This window comes from Drosophila guanche, unplaced genomic scaffold, assembly GCF_900245975.1.
Source record: "Drosophila guanche unplaced genomic scaffold, DGUA_6, whole genome shotgun sequence".
NCBI lineage: Eukaryota > Metazoa > Arthropoda > Insecta > Diptera > Drosophilidae > Drosophila > Drosophila guanche.
The window spans coordinates 8,838,385-8,850,705 of NW_022995743.1; the positions used below are offsets into that span (position 1 = coordinate 8,838,385).

General features: G+C 47.1%; 7 protein-coding genes across 7 annotated transcripts; all 7 read left to right on the top strand.

Annotated features, from left to right (window-relative positions):
* Positions 1-15: 15 nt before the first annotated feature.
* On the top strand, positions 16-580 carry LOC117583340 (endocuticle structural glycoprotein SgAbd-3). The gene is made up of 2 exons (XM_034271607.1): positions 16-173; positions 238-580. Exons 1-2 carry the CDS (start codon positions 58-60, stop codon positions 503-505), a joined length of 384 nt encoding a protein of 127 aa, XP_034127498.1. The 5' UTR covers positions 16-57; the 3' UTR covers positions 506-580.
* A 1,067-nt stretch (positions 581-1,647) lies between these two features.
* On the top strand, positions 1,648-2,414 carry LOC117581559 (endocuticle structural glycoprotein SgAbd-3). Its single transcript, XM_034268894.1, has 2 exons — positions 1,648-1,895; positions 1,958-2,414. Exons 1-2 carry the CDS (start codon positions 1,738-1,740, stop codon positions 2,193-2,195), a joined length of 396 nt encoding a protein of 131 aa, XP_034124785.1. The 5' UTR covers positions 1,648-1,737; the 3' UTR covers positions 2,196-2,414.
* Positions 2,415-2,799: 385 nt separating this feature from the next.
* Positions 2,800-3,485, top strand: LOC117590297. The gene is made up of 3 exons (XM_034282787.1): positions 2,800-2,881; positions 2,938-3,255; positions 3,306-3,485. Exons 1-3 carry the CDS (start codon positions 2,828-2,830, stop codon positions 3,483-3,485), a joined length of 552 nt encoding a protein of 183 aa, XP_034138678.1. The 5' UTR covers positions 2,800-2,827.
* A 657-nt stretch (positions 3,486-4,142) lies between these two features.
* On the top strand, positions 4,143-4,780 carry LOC117592505. The gene is made up of 3 exons (XM_034286350.1): positions 4,143-4,208; positions 4,259-4,579; positions 4,634-4,780. The coding sequence occupies exons 1-3, from the start codon at positions 4,143-4,145 to the stop codon at positions 4,778-4,780; spliced, it is 534 nt and encodes a 177-aa protein (XP_034142241.1).
* A 198-nt stretch (positions 4,781-4,978) lies between these two features.
* LOC117592506 lies at positions 4,979-5,656 on the top strand. The gene is made up of 3 exons (XM_034286351.1): positions 4,979-5,045; positions 5,098-5,433; positions 5,495-5,656. Exons 1-3 carry the CDS (start codon positions 4,983-4,985, stop codon positions 5,654-5,656), a joined length of 561 nt encoding a protein of 186 aa, XP_034142242.1. The 5' UTR covers positions 4,979-4,982.
* A 2,157-nt stretch (positions 5,657-7,813) lies between these two features.
* Positions 7,814-9,028, top strand: LOC117588802. The gene is made up of 2 exons (XM_034280321.1): positions 7,814-8,011; positions 8,104-9,028. Exons 1-2 carry the CDS (start codon positions 8,000-8,002, stop codon positions 8,692-8,694), a joined length of 603 nt encoding a protein of 200 aa, XP_034136212.1. The 5' UTR covers positions 7,814-7,999; the 3' UTR covers positions 8,695-9,028.
* Positions 9,029-10,762: 1,734 nt separating this feature from the next.
* Positions 10,763-12,309, top strand: LOC117588717. The gene is made up of 2 exons (XM_034280175.1): positions 10,763-11,185; positions 11,242-12,309. Exons 1-2 carry the CDS (start codon positions 10,804-10,806, stop codon positions 12,246-12,248), a joined length of 1,389 nt encoding a protein of 462 aa, XP_034136066.1. The 5' UTR covers positions 10,763-10,803; the 3' UTR covers positions 12,249-12,309.
* The last annotated feature ends 12 nt before the right edge of the window (positions 12,310-12,321 follow it).

Consider the following 12,321-nt stretch of genomic DNA (forward strand, 5'->3'; position numbering starts at 1 on the left):
AGTCGCCGTCGAGACTTGGACGTTGCTTGGACTGTTTTAAGACTATTTTGTTTGACAATGAGAACTCTGCTGCTCTGTTCTGCTCTGTTCGTGGTGGCTGCTTGGGCTGCGGACACGAGTGACCTGATCTCCCAGGAATCAAATGTGGAGTACAACGGCAAATATCACTATCAGTAAGTTCAGAGTTCCCGTGGGAGAGTAACGGCAGGGAGTAACAGCCACATTCTCGCCATCCAGCTATGAACTCGCCGATGGCTCCAAGGCCACACAGGACGGCCTCCTGAAGGCGGTGAATGCCGAGCACGATGGCGAAGCGGTCCATGGCAAATACTCGTTTGTGTCCGACGACGGCCAGACCTATGTGGTGTCCTACACCGCCGACGAGAATGGATATCACGCGGTGGGCGATCACCTGCCCACCCCACCGCCCACGCCCCCGTCCGTTCTAAGGACTCTGGAGTACCTCAAGCTGCACCCCTACACTCCCCCCGAGAAGCAGCACTGAGGATCCGCCAAAAACAAAGCACAAATGTGATTAGAACCAAAAGAACTGAGAACAATTAAACAATACAATGATCAAAGCAGCTCAACTTCCACTCGGAGATACTCGCCCCTGCCTGCGACTGGCTCCATGTGTGCCAAAATGTGTATGAAATTGGGCTTGGTGCTTGCGATTTTGTTGCTCCGCTGCTAAACAATTACTAATTGAAAGCTAAATTGTTGAACAAGCAGACTGGCAAACAGCTGAAGGCCAAGTCCGAGCGAAGATTCAGGCAGAGTAAGCCGCAGAACTTCAGATTCGATTTTATCAGCATCAATATCGTTTCGATTATGTAATCCAGACCGAAACCGAAACCGAAAGTGTGATTTGTTCGTTTCTGGTTTCATTCGTTGGATTAGCAGACAAGTGCTAACTCTAGGAGCATTTCGAATGAGAAAATTCCACCTAAAGGAAAGAGCAAAAGCAGATCCAATCGGATGTGCTTCTGTGAAAGAATTCCCCATGCAAGTTCATTGACCATTCCGCAGAGAGTCTATGACACAATTGTGGTTAATATTCGCAGCATAGAGCCATCGTATGTGTAATGTTGCGAACCTTATCAATTCGATTTATGGCCAACAATACTCTACATTTTTTATGGCCAGCTTTGTCTTGTGCCCACCGTTCGCCGTTAGAGGCCCGGGCAGGCTTTCGGGCAAATTATTTCCATAATTGAAACGTGTCCGCCATGCGCAATCAGCGGAGTATTCTGACTGCCTCATTGGGTCTGATTGGGTTGTAGAAACATTCCCGAAGTATGCTCTGCCTCAACTCAAATCCTTAACGGAATCCTCAACGGAACTAAGCTGCGTTCTGGCCCAAGAGAATGCTCAGAGTGCGAGTGCTCAGAGCCATCACGTAGCTGTCGGTGGGGTGTAGACGGGGGAGAACTGTCACCTGTTGACACCGTCGCTTCATCTTCATCTTCTGCTCTGCGATCTGGCGGTGTGATCTGATGTTTACTCACTCATCGCTGGCAATAAAACTGAAACGCTTATCTAGTGCGCCCATCGCAATGGCAAGCACTCGCCAGCAGCGCAGCCGCAGAGCCGCAGAGCCGCAGCCCAGACCACTGACAGACTATAAAAAGCGACGGCGCGGCTGTGGCAGTCAACAGTCGCACCACCGCAATCTGCTGGATACCGCCCGCACCCTCGCATTCAAGGAACACCCAAGGATAATCGCCGCCATTCAGAATGTACAAGTTCATCTTCATCGCCTGCTCTGCCATGCTGCTTGGCTATGTCCTGGCCCGGCCACAGGAGCAGCGCGCTGGGGGCACCACAACGACAACAGCTGCCACCATTGTGAAGCAGGATAATGTGAACAATGCCGATGGCAGCTTCAACAGCAGGTGAGTAGAGGGCCTTTGGCTTGAACCAGAATGCGAGTACTAAGAGGAAACCTTCGATGCAGCTACGAGACATCGAATGGCATACGCGTGGAGAACATTGGCTACCTCAAGAAGATCATCATACCCAAGACGGAGACAGCCGATGGCCAGGTGATCGACGAGCACGAGGAACTGGTCCTGGTCCAGACGGGCTCGTACAGTTACAGCGACCCGGAAGGCAACCTCATCACCCTGCGCTATGTGGCCGACGAGAATGGGTTCCAGCCCGAGGGCGATCATCTGCCCGTGGCACCGCAGTAATTCTGCTGGCAGCCGAGTGCCCGTCCCGTCCTACTTCGGTATAATATTTGGACTTTAAGTATTATGCACTGCCTGAATGCCATCCGAAATTGAAATGTTTTGTGTAAACCTTACCTTCCGTAGTTAGTCTTAAGCAAACACACACACACACACACACACAATCACCTCGCACTCCGCTCCGGCTCGAGAAATAAATATTCGAAACGATAATGAAAATGACAACACAGATAATAGGTATGTGCGTATGTACATATGAAGAGTTATTTGTCCCATTGCCGGGTGCTTCTCAGCCTCGAATGGCCTATAATATTACCAAACCTTACCCATTACCGAATTTGCCCTTCACGCTTGCGGTTAAGGCTGATGCTGATCGCTAGATGCTGTGGTTAGTGATGATATTTACTCGCCATTTGCACTCGCCAGCATATGGTGGGGCACACCAGAATATCGAACAATGGCCAAGACATCGGGGCAGGGAATGATCATTTAATTGCTTTACACTTTGCGCAATTAAACTGCCATTAGCCTGTGGCATGGGGCATTTCATTTCACCAGAGTCGAGGCGAATACATCAATTGATCGTCAGCAATTGAGACAGCGAAATGTGGACACTGATTTGGATTATCGCCTGTATGGCCAGCTTCCTGCAGACTCCGCAGCCGGCAGCAGCGGCCAACCTTTTGCCAGTAAGTTCCTGTGTGGATCTGTACTCAAATCTAGAAATTGCCATGGTCCCAAGCAGAGCGCCAACTTCGTGGAGATGACCCGAATGGATTGCGTGGGGAATCCCACCTACTTTGCCCATCTAAATTGCAAGATTTTGCCACCGCTGAACAGGACCTTGGAGTTCTCTGCCGAAGTTGTGAAGAGTCTTCCCGCATTGACTGGCTACCTCAGGGTATCCCTGCCCAACCCGAAGAAGGTATTCACCCAGATATTCGACATCACCTTCGACGTGTGCAAGGCTATTCGGGATCGCAATCGGAGACTGCTGATTGATTTTTTGGTTCGAACCTTGGCCCGAAACAGCAATGTTGTCATGCGCTGCCCCTTCCCAAAGGTAAGATCTCCGAACCCAGTGGTCTCTGTACTCAATTCCACACTTTCCAGGGTAACTACTACTCGAAGAACATATCGGTGAACGACCTCCCGCCCATGTTAACCGAGAACGATTTCATGGCAAACTTTGACCTCTTCATACCCAAAGTGGCCGTCTTGTTGAATGTGACTCTGCAGGGGCACCTCTTTGACACTGCCAAGGAGAATGCCAGAAAAAAGAAATATCTTTAATGCTTTCAACCAGCAATTGCAGCTCAATATCAATTAAATTGGAGACTTTCTTATCATTGTAACCAACGATTTAAATATTTTTGAAGTGGCGCCATTGAAAGTCAGCGGAAAAATTTTCAAATGGTTTGTCCGATGCGCCGACAGGTGTCGCCGCATGCCGACATGTGGTTGGAATTGAGTACGACTATCGGACGAATAAGACAACATCGGCACTGACAAAACTGAACAAATATTGTACAACTCTCTCTCTCTCTCTTGCTTAAACTTTCTTTTCGGGGATTTATATTTATTAAAGAACAGAACTTGGCATACAGATCTTCTGCTTGCTGCTTATGATATTCTAAAACCAAATCATATCTTTTGTCATCTTCTGAACATCACTGGAAGTGACACTTTTCCATCGCCACATTGGCTTCCGCTGCCATCTTAATATTTGTATCTGCCCGGTTTCCATCAACAGCCTCCGACTGCATACAAATGTTTTATGGAGCCATTATTGTTCGGCACGAGTATTCTAATTTGAATATACGCTGTTACGCGGAATTGATCGCTTTAATTGTTGATCAATTACTTGAACACAGATTATGCTGTGGATTTCTATTACTCCCAAAGGTTGGCGCCAGCCAGCCTCAGTTGGAGCACGACGGATCGAGAGAGATGTTCTACCCATGGCTAATCTTAGCGGTAGCAATCCTCATCATCATCACTGGCGGCGAGTCCAAGGTACGCATGTTATCTATCAAACAAACTCTAATATAACCATTTTGCTACAGCACAGATTTCTGAGGTGGGACTCTTTCGAATGCCGAATATGTGTGCCATATGCAGAAAATCTGAAATGTCAGATCGCAGGGTCAAGGCAATCGTTCTTGAATCTGGAAGTCAATTTGCTGAAGGCACTACCATCAATTAGGACGTATGTAAAAATCTCTACCCGGTCCAAGCCTTCAGAGCAGTACCGGAAGCTCTTTGACTTTACCTTCGATGGCTGCCGTGTAATGTCGGATGTGGCAAAAGAAAAGACCATGGTGTCCAGGCTCTACAATGCCGTGGTCAAAAACAGTAATCAGCCGCAAAAATGCCCCATAAAACAGGTACTTCAATCAGATAGCAACTGACAACTCAGAGACATTTCTCCATGATTTCAGGGCTTCATTTACTACCGCAACATAAGTATTGAGGAGGTTATTCCCTCGTTTCTGCCTGAAAGCAGTTTTATGGCGCAGGTCAATTTGTCCCATCTGAAGAAATCGTACTTTAATATTACTCTAAGAGGAGATATTTCATCAAATTAAAACAATCCGCACAATAAAATTCTGTCATTTTTTGCAGGCAACTCAATTGGATTGAACGTATTTTTGTGGACTCGTGATTCCACTTAAAAATCAATCCAAAATACCAATTACTGGGGTGTAATTAACCGCAACTGTTTAAATATATAAACATTGATTGGACTCTTCAGTCAGCCAGACAGTTCTAATTGTTCGCAGCTCCCCAATGGACACATATTACTGGATCTTCCTGATCATTTTTCTACCCGACCATGGGCACACAGCGAAGGTAACTAGCCAAGAAAAGAATGTAGAAATTAAATGAATCAATTCTATTATAGATTTCGCATTCCAATAAGCGCCTGAGTCTGCTGTGGAAAAGCTTCAGTTGCGCAACGAACCCTGACCACATGGGCAGGCACAAATGTTTCATCCTGGATAACGATAAGTCAATTGTTAGCTCCGAGTTTGAATATCTTCATGGAGTTGCTCAGATGAATGCCACGTTTAAATTGTTTTTGCCTCGACCACCGTTCAAAGAGTACCACAAGATGATCGATTTGAATGTGGATGTCTGTCAGTTTTCCAAGGGCTTGTATGGCCACAAGTTCATTTCAGTTATCGTGAGGGCGCTCGGCAGTAAGGCCAGCCTGCAGCTGAGCTGCCCCCGTCCAAAGGTGAGCAACGATTCCAGATTCGTTTTTCCACTAATCCCACTTCCAATTTTGTTCTCTCTAGGGCCTCTACTCGTACACAAACATAAGCGTTGCCGAACATTTGCCAGCCTTTTTGCCAGAAACCGAATTTAAGATCGAAATCAATTTCCTAACACCCGTCGCTTACTTGATTAATGCGAGTCTCCATGGCGTGCTTTACGATGCGTCCAAAAAGAGGGAATAATAACATAATTTTCAAACTAAAAATATATCTAAATTGAAAGCAGCAGAATAATGCAGAAGAACAAATATTTTGGGCAAACGCAGCGCCAGAAGAAGCTAAGAAAATGAAAAGAAATAAACGAAAGCACTTTGGAGCGAGCTTAGGAATTAATTTGATTCTTGTCTCCTACAACGTACGTGATCTTTATGTCAAGCTCTGTAGACGAAACGAAACTGTCATTGCTTTACGCTACTGGAGCATTATTTACGATTCAAGCTCAAGATTCGCAGCCATTGACAAGAGATTTCACAACCAACAGCCGGGAAATTTATGGCCAGCATCGGGGTTCTGTAAACCAGTCGCTGGCTCAGCGGATGACACTCACACACAGAGAGCCCACAGCCAAAACCCAAATGTCAAATGTTGTCCATAAGAACAGGCACAACAGCAGCAGCAGCAGCAGCAGCAGCCGGAGAAGATCACGCCAAATGCTAAGAATGTAAGGGTGCAAATCATTTGACATTTACCGCTGTCTGCCCCGTTTTGGATCGTTCGGATGTTGCAGATCCCCAAAAGTGCTGCGTTCAGTGTGTGAGTGGGGCAAATATGGTATGGGTGCTACAATCGAGAGCTAACCTTGCCTAGCTTTCCATTTCATTTTCTTTTTGGTCCGTGCAACAGCAGCAGCAACAGAAGTTGCACAACTAAGTGACTCACCAGACAAGGAGAGGACGAGGAGGCTTGGTTGCTGTGTTGCAGTTGTGGGTGCGGACGAGAGCGAACGAGTGCCGACGAGGCGTGGAGCTCCGAGCAGCGAAGAGGTCGTTTGTTGCAATAGGCGTCGGTTCGCCCGGTTTTTATACCCTCCCTAAGGGTACTATATCCATACACAAGCAGCTTGCTTACTTCATCAGCTAAAGGAACCATCATTCGTGGGACAATTCTCGTTTGTGTCTTGTATTTATATTCAGCTGAACGCTGGCCCAAGGGTATCTTAAGCTGCGATCAGTCGTGTTTTTTTTTGGGTTTTTGCCGGTGGTTCTTCGGCGGGTTGTTCAACTCGCTGCGGCATTGTGTTGCAAGTGTTGGATCTCGATGATTGTTAAATTAATCTTTTTTCCTCGCATTGCTGCTGATTTGGATTCTCTTCAAATTGTTGCAGATTAACCCAATTGTATGGCAACTAATTAACATTTGCGAAGACAAGAGAAGGCCCCGTTGCGCCCCGTATTGAACTCAATTATCGTCTTGCCTCACCGGCGAAAACACTTGAGAGTGTTACAACAATTTTCGTTTCAGTTCGCTTCTGGTGGTGTTAGTATGTCACTCTCCTCACGAATGCCATCCGATGGCATCCAATCCATCCACGAATCGTCTGCAATTACAAGAATTCCGAAAACGAATACGAATCTGAAAACGAATCCGAAGCTGCTGCTGCACTTCGTGCAGAGAGCGAGAGAGCAGCGTAATCTGCATTTGGCAAAGACAACAACTAAAGCAAAAAGCAAGAGACAAAACAAAAACTCGTTCTGGCTTGTTTCTAAATAACGGCATTACGAAGATGAACGACCGGACGAGCGCACAGATGGACAGACAATTCGCAGACATTTGAGCTGTGCTTATACATATTTACATATGTATGTACATTCCAAACAATCCAAATGTATGCAACCGAAGACCCACTGCCTTAGGTGGGGGCCAGAGTTTTTGCATCTTTAGGCAGGGCCCCTCAAGAACCGAGTGGAGTCTACTAGAGGCAACGGAACACCCTTTTTTCATGCAAGAAATTAACATACGTATGTACATATGTATGTGCATATACATATATATTTGTAGTATGAATTTAAAACTCTAAATAAATTCCTCCTCGCCTTGCCAAATAATGGGAAAACTCTGGTACAGACTTCAGTAAGAGCGACAGTGAATTGTTGAGATTTTTCATTTTAACATTTAAGCGTCACTGAGCCTACAAACAACAATTACCCATCGTGGATCGCTTGGATCGGACAACTAAAACAGCAGAGCAGCAGAGCAAAGAGAGCTGCAGCAAGAGCAACTTTGGCCAATGCAACTATGCAGCCTCTCCATCAGCCGCTGCATCTGCTGCTCTATCGCTCTCCCGCTGCACCACTGCCACTGCTGTGTGGGTAATGAACGAGACCAGATGTGCAGGAGGAGGAGGAGGCGAAGCCAGTGTCGGAGCGATTCGCCTATATAAGGCTTAAATAGGGCCGCGCTTGGCACAGTGTTTGACGGAGTTGCTTTCACTTGCCAGTCGTAGTGTCAGCCAAACGGGCGACAAATCGGTCCAAACAAATAATTACCAATCCGAGTGGAGACAAGATACAGACAATTCCTAAAAAAATGAAAGTGCTCGTAAGTTCCCCATACCATTCCGTCCCATGACATCCCAGCTATCGTTGTGATTTGTGTGAACTGTGAACTTAAACTGCAAATATCGTTTGCAGATACTCATCGCGATGCTTTTCCTGTCCTGCCACGGACAGCACCAGCACCAGCACCAACACCAGCAGCAGCAGCAGCACCATAACCAGCATCACAGCGCCAATAACATACCGCGGGACGAGAAGCCCGACCATCATCGTCACGAGGATCTGCGAGAGACGAGCACATGGATACCCATTCTGAAGTACAACAAGGAGCAGAGCGAGGATGGCAGCTACAAGACGGAATACGAGACGGGCAACAACATCATCCACGAGGAGACTGGCTTCCTCAAGGACTTTGACACGAATCCGAACGGGGTTCTGGTACAACATGGCCAGTACTCGTACCAGTCGCCGGAGGGCCAGCTGGTAAATGTTCAGTATACGGCAGATGAGAACGGCTTCCGTGCGACAGGCGACCACATACCCACACCGCCCGCCATACCCGAGGAGATCCAGAAGGGTCTGGACCAGATCTATGCTGGCATCAAGCTGCAGCAGGAGCGACTCGAGCAGCGGGCCAAAACGGATCCAGACTTTGCCCGAAAGCTGGAGGAGCGTCGCATTGCCAATCAGAATGGCCAATATATCGGTCTGCTCGAGAATCAGTAGAATGAGAATCTTCCGAAACTAAACCCTAACCCCCACCGTACCGATTATCCTGGAAACGTGAACTTTGCTATACTCATTCCTGCCACAACATCTACAACAATAAGACTGTGATTTCATTTGCGAACTCTTCCAAAAATATCCATCTGTAATCTGGAACCATTCTCCGATTAACTAACTCCAAATTTGCATAAATAAATAGGTTCCACTCGGAAAAACACACAAGACGCACTCATCGGACACCTCTCAATAAACTATTATTTTGTTAACGAGTGTGAAAGTTTTGCCGCTTTAAAACAATAAAAGAAAAACTAACGTTTCCATTATGCCGAACCGACTTGATGATTTTCCCATTTGGTTTCCCTGCTCCTCCAGACGTGACACAGCGTTTATGGGGTCTTCATTATATATTTTCCTTATTTATTGTTTCATTGCTGTTTCACTGTTTGTTTTCACAGATCGAGTTTCCTCCGCTCTGTAAGTTTGTTGATCCCATTCCATGCAGTGCAGTTTGCGCTTTTCCAATTTTCCATATTTCTACATCGACAGACGTCGACTCTCCCGTCTTCTTCGCCTCGTGCTGGTGCTGCTGCTGCATAAGTGCATACTTTATGCTTGGATATTTTGTGTCGAGAGCCTCCGACTGGTTGCTGGTTGCATAATTATGACAGTTTGCGGGAATTGGAATTGGAATTGGGAGTGGGTACGGGGAGAATGAGTTCCACGAGCCATGCGTAAGTGGTCCATGAATGGGTTAGTGGCACAACTCCAGGCAGTCTTTCTACTCAATCCGCCAATTATTTCATGAACTCATGGCCCACAACTATTTTACCGTTGGCCATCGGTGAAAAGAAGCCCTTAGCCGAACAAGCAAAGAGATGAACCAAAAATAATAGTCATCTGGCCGAAAGAACAAACACCAAGCGGGCAGAAATCAGCTAAAGATTTTGTGCCACGAAACGGCAAATTATTTGGCCACATATTTGCATAAATGTGAGCATACACCTGCGGTCAACATACAAGTTATTTCATTAAATATCTAAATATTTTTCCATTTTTAAGAATGCTTCTAAGAGTTCAAAACTATTGTTAAAACCATAGTCAAAGATGAAACAATTATTTTGAAGATATAGAAAATGTCAATGAACTGTAAATCTTTTGTACGTACATTTTCGTTTCGAAAACATGTGGAATATATAATAGTTTAAGCTTCGCAAATTAATAATTGAATATTTTTCTCAAAACCACTAAAATAAGATGGATATATTCTAACAATTCATTGTAATTTGTCTTTTATGCTCGAAGCAATCATCTTGGCTGTGTGGCCTTATTGCTTACATTTTTGCGCCCCATGCTGTAGAATGGTATGTGTTTAGAAATATGGAGAATCCGCCAACAAATAAATCAATTCCGCTGCATTTTCACCGCCACGGCAGGCAGCGCGCGGCATAGACCCCAAAAGCCAAACTCCAAAGACTGTTTATTCGCCATTAAGTTTCAACGCTCTTGCGCATAATTAAAATGAAAAAAAGCCAAGTTTAACAATGGAAAAATTTCTATGGCCTGTGATTAGAAAGAATCTTTCTTCTGGGCTTTAGTGTCTGACCAGAGCAGTGGTTGGTGCTTTGAATTGATTTGGCCAACGTCAGTTGCCGTTTAGAAGCCGTCGCGTGCAGATCACAAAATCATCGTCAACGGAACGGGGAACGATCTTCGGAAGAAACCTGGAGAATTCGCGGGAGCGTTAAACCGAGAAGAGCAAAGCTAGCGGTGCCGCTACAAGTGGTGGAGTGGGCAGTGGAGTGAAAAGAAATGGAGAGAAGTGGTGAAGAGGAGAGCAAGAAGTGCGTGCGAATATCGAATTGAATTGACATCGAAGCACCGTTAGAGCGCGCAAACAATGGATTGATATTGTGGCCGCTGAAAACGAGAAGTAAACAAAAACAATAAAGAGCCCTGACAAAAACTAACTGTAAAATATATGTATGTGTGTTTGTATGTATACACACACACTTTAGCAATCAGCACAAGTGGCACACCAAAGGCCGCGCTAATATAAACTGAAATCGAAAACGAAATAAAAAACAAAATAAAAAAGTTAAAGATTCGAAAATGATTACTCACCCGCTCGAGTGGATGCTGTGGCTAATGGCCCTTAGTGTCAGCTGTCACCTGATTGCCAATGCCCAGCAGCTGCAGGGCCCACCGCCCCGTCCACGAGGACGTATACGCATTTCGGATATGCAAGCCCAGATCCCTGGCCCAGACCCACTGCTACGAAGCTGGCCCATCAGTTCCACGGTGCACACACACATTCCGCTGCTGAGAGAGGAGAGTGGTCGGCCAGCCATGCCCAGGCAGGAGTCATCGGTGGTGTACGGCAACTGGAAGCCGGAACATCCAGAAATCCCCTACGACGCAGACGCGGATCAGCAGCCCAAGGAGCGAGTCTACGGCCGTTTGGAGGCCATGCTGATGGGATTGCCAGCAGAAGGTAAGAGTTCATCCCTGACTTTCGGAATCATCTATCCCTAAGCCCATTCATTGCAGGCGTGGACTCGAAACCGTCCAGATCCAGCGAAGAGCAGCAAGCTGCCATCGCTCCTGGAGGCTATCAGAGTCCCGGCATTGCGCGTCCTGCCAGCTTTGAGCAATCGATGGAGAAGCATGGACGACGGCGCGTAACCTCCCAGAAGCTGCCTCACCAGTTCGAAGTAGTAAGGATGAATGCAACCGATCCTCGGCTCAGGGCCATGGCCTCACAAATCAATGAATCGGTGGAGACGACAACGGCAGCAACACGTCCCTCACAATCAACCACGGACGACAACTGGATGCCTTTGCCGTATCCCTATCCCTATGACACCACAGTGCCGGCACCTCCTTCAACCAGTTCAAGTCTGCCGCAATCGTCCATGGTGCACCCTCCGGCGCCCACTCAAGCCACGAGCTCAACTACGGTCTCGCTCAACTGGCCAACAGATTTCATAGACAGCTCCTCCAACACAGCGAGCACCGAGCCGGAGCGCGTCGATGCCAATCTTAGCATGAACATTGACAGACGCGACGACAGCGTTGGTGATTCCTTAGATGACTACAAGTACTACGAGGATTCGCTCAACTCCGCACAGATGCACAGCGAGCTCAGTGTGCCGGACACCCAGGCACCGCAGCAGCCACTCAATATCACCCGCGTCGGGATACCCTACGAGGAGCGGAACGCGGCCGAGGAGCCCACCATATGCGTGCCCCTAACCGTCACAGAGACATCACTGGCCTCGGACAGTGCCACGCCTCTGGTACTGGAGGTGGAGCGTGTCTACTGCTTTCCCCTGCCCAAGGTGGAGGTGCGTACGGGCAACGTCATTCGGCAACAGGTGGAGCAGATAACGAGGTCGAGTCTGGGAGAAATTCCCGAAATGGACATGGAGCCCACGGAGCAGCCAATGCCAACCGACGTGACAGCCGGGGCTGCCAGCCAGAGCAGCACCCTCTCTATGACGCTGCTCCTCCTCCTCCTCATCGGTTACAGTACCTGGCCAAGGATTTGGATTTAGAATAAGAATTATCACAGATCACTTAATAACTCAGGGGCTAATCGTAATATACAATTAAGGCAAAGCAAAGGCA

What these genes read in the sequence shown, in the direction of transcription:
- LOC117583340 (XM_034271607.1), top strand. Translation starts at nt 58, where the DNA reads ATGAGAACTCTGCTGCTCTGTTCTGCTCTGTTCGTGGTGGCTGCTTGG. An exon ending in AACGGCAAATATCACTATCA is followed by an intron (nt 174 to 237) that starts GTAAGTTCAGAG and finishes CTCGCCATCCAG; the next exon opens with CTATGAACTCGCCGATGGCT.
- LOC117581559 (XM_034268894.1), top strand. Translation starts at nt 1,738, where the DNA reads ATGTACAAGTTCATCTTCATCGCCTGCTCTGCCATGCTGCTTGGCTAT. An exon ending in GATGGCAGCTTCAACAGCAG is followed by an intron (nt 1,896 to 1,957) that starts GTGAGTAGAGGG and finishes CCTTCGATGCAG; the next exon opens with CTACGAGACATCGAATGGCA.
- LOC117590297 (XM_034282787.1), top strand. Translation starts at nt 2,828, where the DNA reads ATGGCCAGCTTCCTGCAGACTCCGCAGCCGGCAGCAGCGGCCAACCTT. An exon ending in CAGCGGCCAACCTTTTGCCA is followed by an intron (nt 2,882 to 2,937) that starts GTAAGTTCCTGT and finishes GGTCCCAAGCAG; the next exon opens with AGCGCCAACTTCGTGGAGAT. An exon ending in TGCGCTGCCCCTTCCCAAAG is followed by an intron (nt 3,256 to 3,305) that starts GTAAGATCTCCG and finishes CACACTTTCCAG; the next exon opens with GGTAACTACTACTCGAAGAA.
- LOC117592505 (XM_034286350.1), top strand. Translation starts at nt 4,143, where the DNA reads ATGTTCTACCCATGGCTAATCTTAGCGGTAGCAATCCTCATCATCATC. An exon ending in TCACTGGCGGCGAGTCCAAG is followed by an intron (nt 4,209 to 4,258) that starts GTACGCATGTTA and finishes ATTTTGCTACAG; the next exon opens with CACAGATTTCTGAGGTGGGA. An exon ending in AAAAATGCCCCATAAAACAG is followed by an intron (nt 4,580 to 4,633) that starts GTACTTCAATCA and finishes CCATGATTTCAG; the next exon opens with GGCTTCATTTACTACCGCAA.
- LOC117592506 (XM_034286351.1), top strand. Translation starts at nt 4,983, where the DNA reads ATGGACACATATTACTGGATCTTCCTGATCATTTTTCTACCCGACCAT. An exon ending in ACCATGGGCACACAGCGAAG is followed by an intron (nt 5,046 to 5,097) that starts GTAACTAGCCAA and finishes ATTCTATTATAG; the next exon opens with ATTTCGCATTCCAATAAGCG. An exon ending in TGAGCTGCCCCCGTCCAAAG is followed by an intron (nt 5,434 to 5,494) that starts GTGAGCAACGAT and finishes TGTTCTCTCTAG; the next exon opens with GGCCTCTACTCGTACACAAA.
- LOC117588717 (XM_034280175.1), top strand. Translation starts at nt 10,804, where the DNA reads ATGATTACTCACCCGCTCGAGTGGATGCTGTGGCTAATGGCCCTTAGT. An exon ending in GATGGGATTGCCAGCAGAAG is followed by an intron (nt 11,186 to 11,241) that starts GTAAGAGTTCAT and finishes CATTCATTGCAG; the next exon opens with GCGTGGACTCGAAACCGTCC.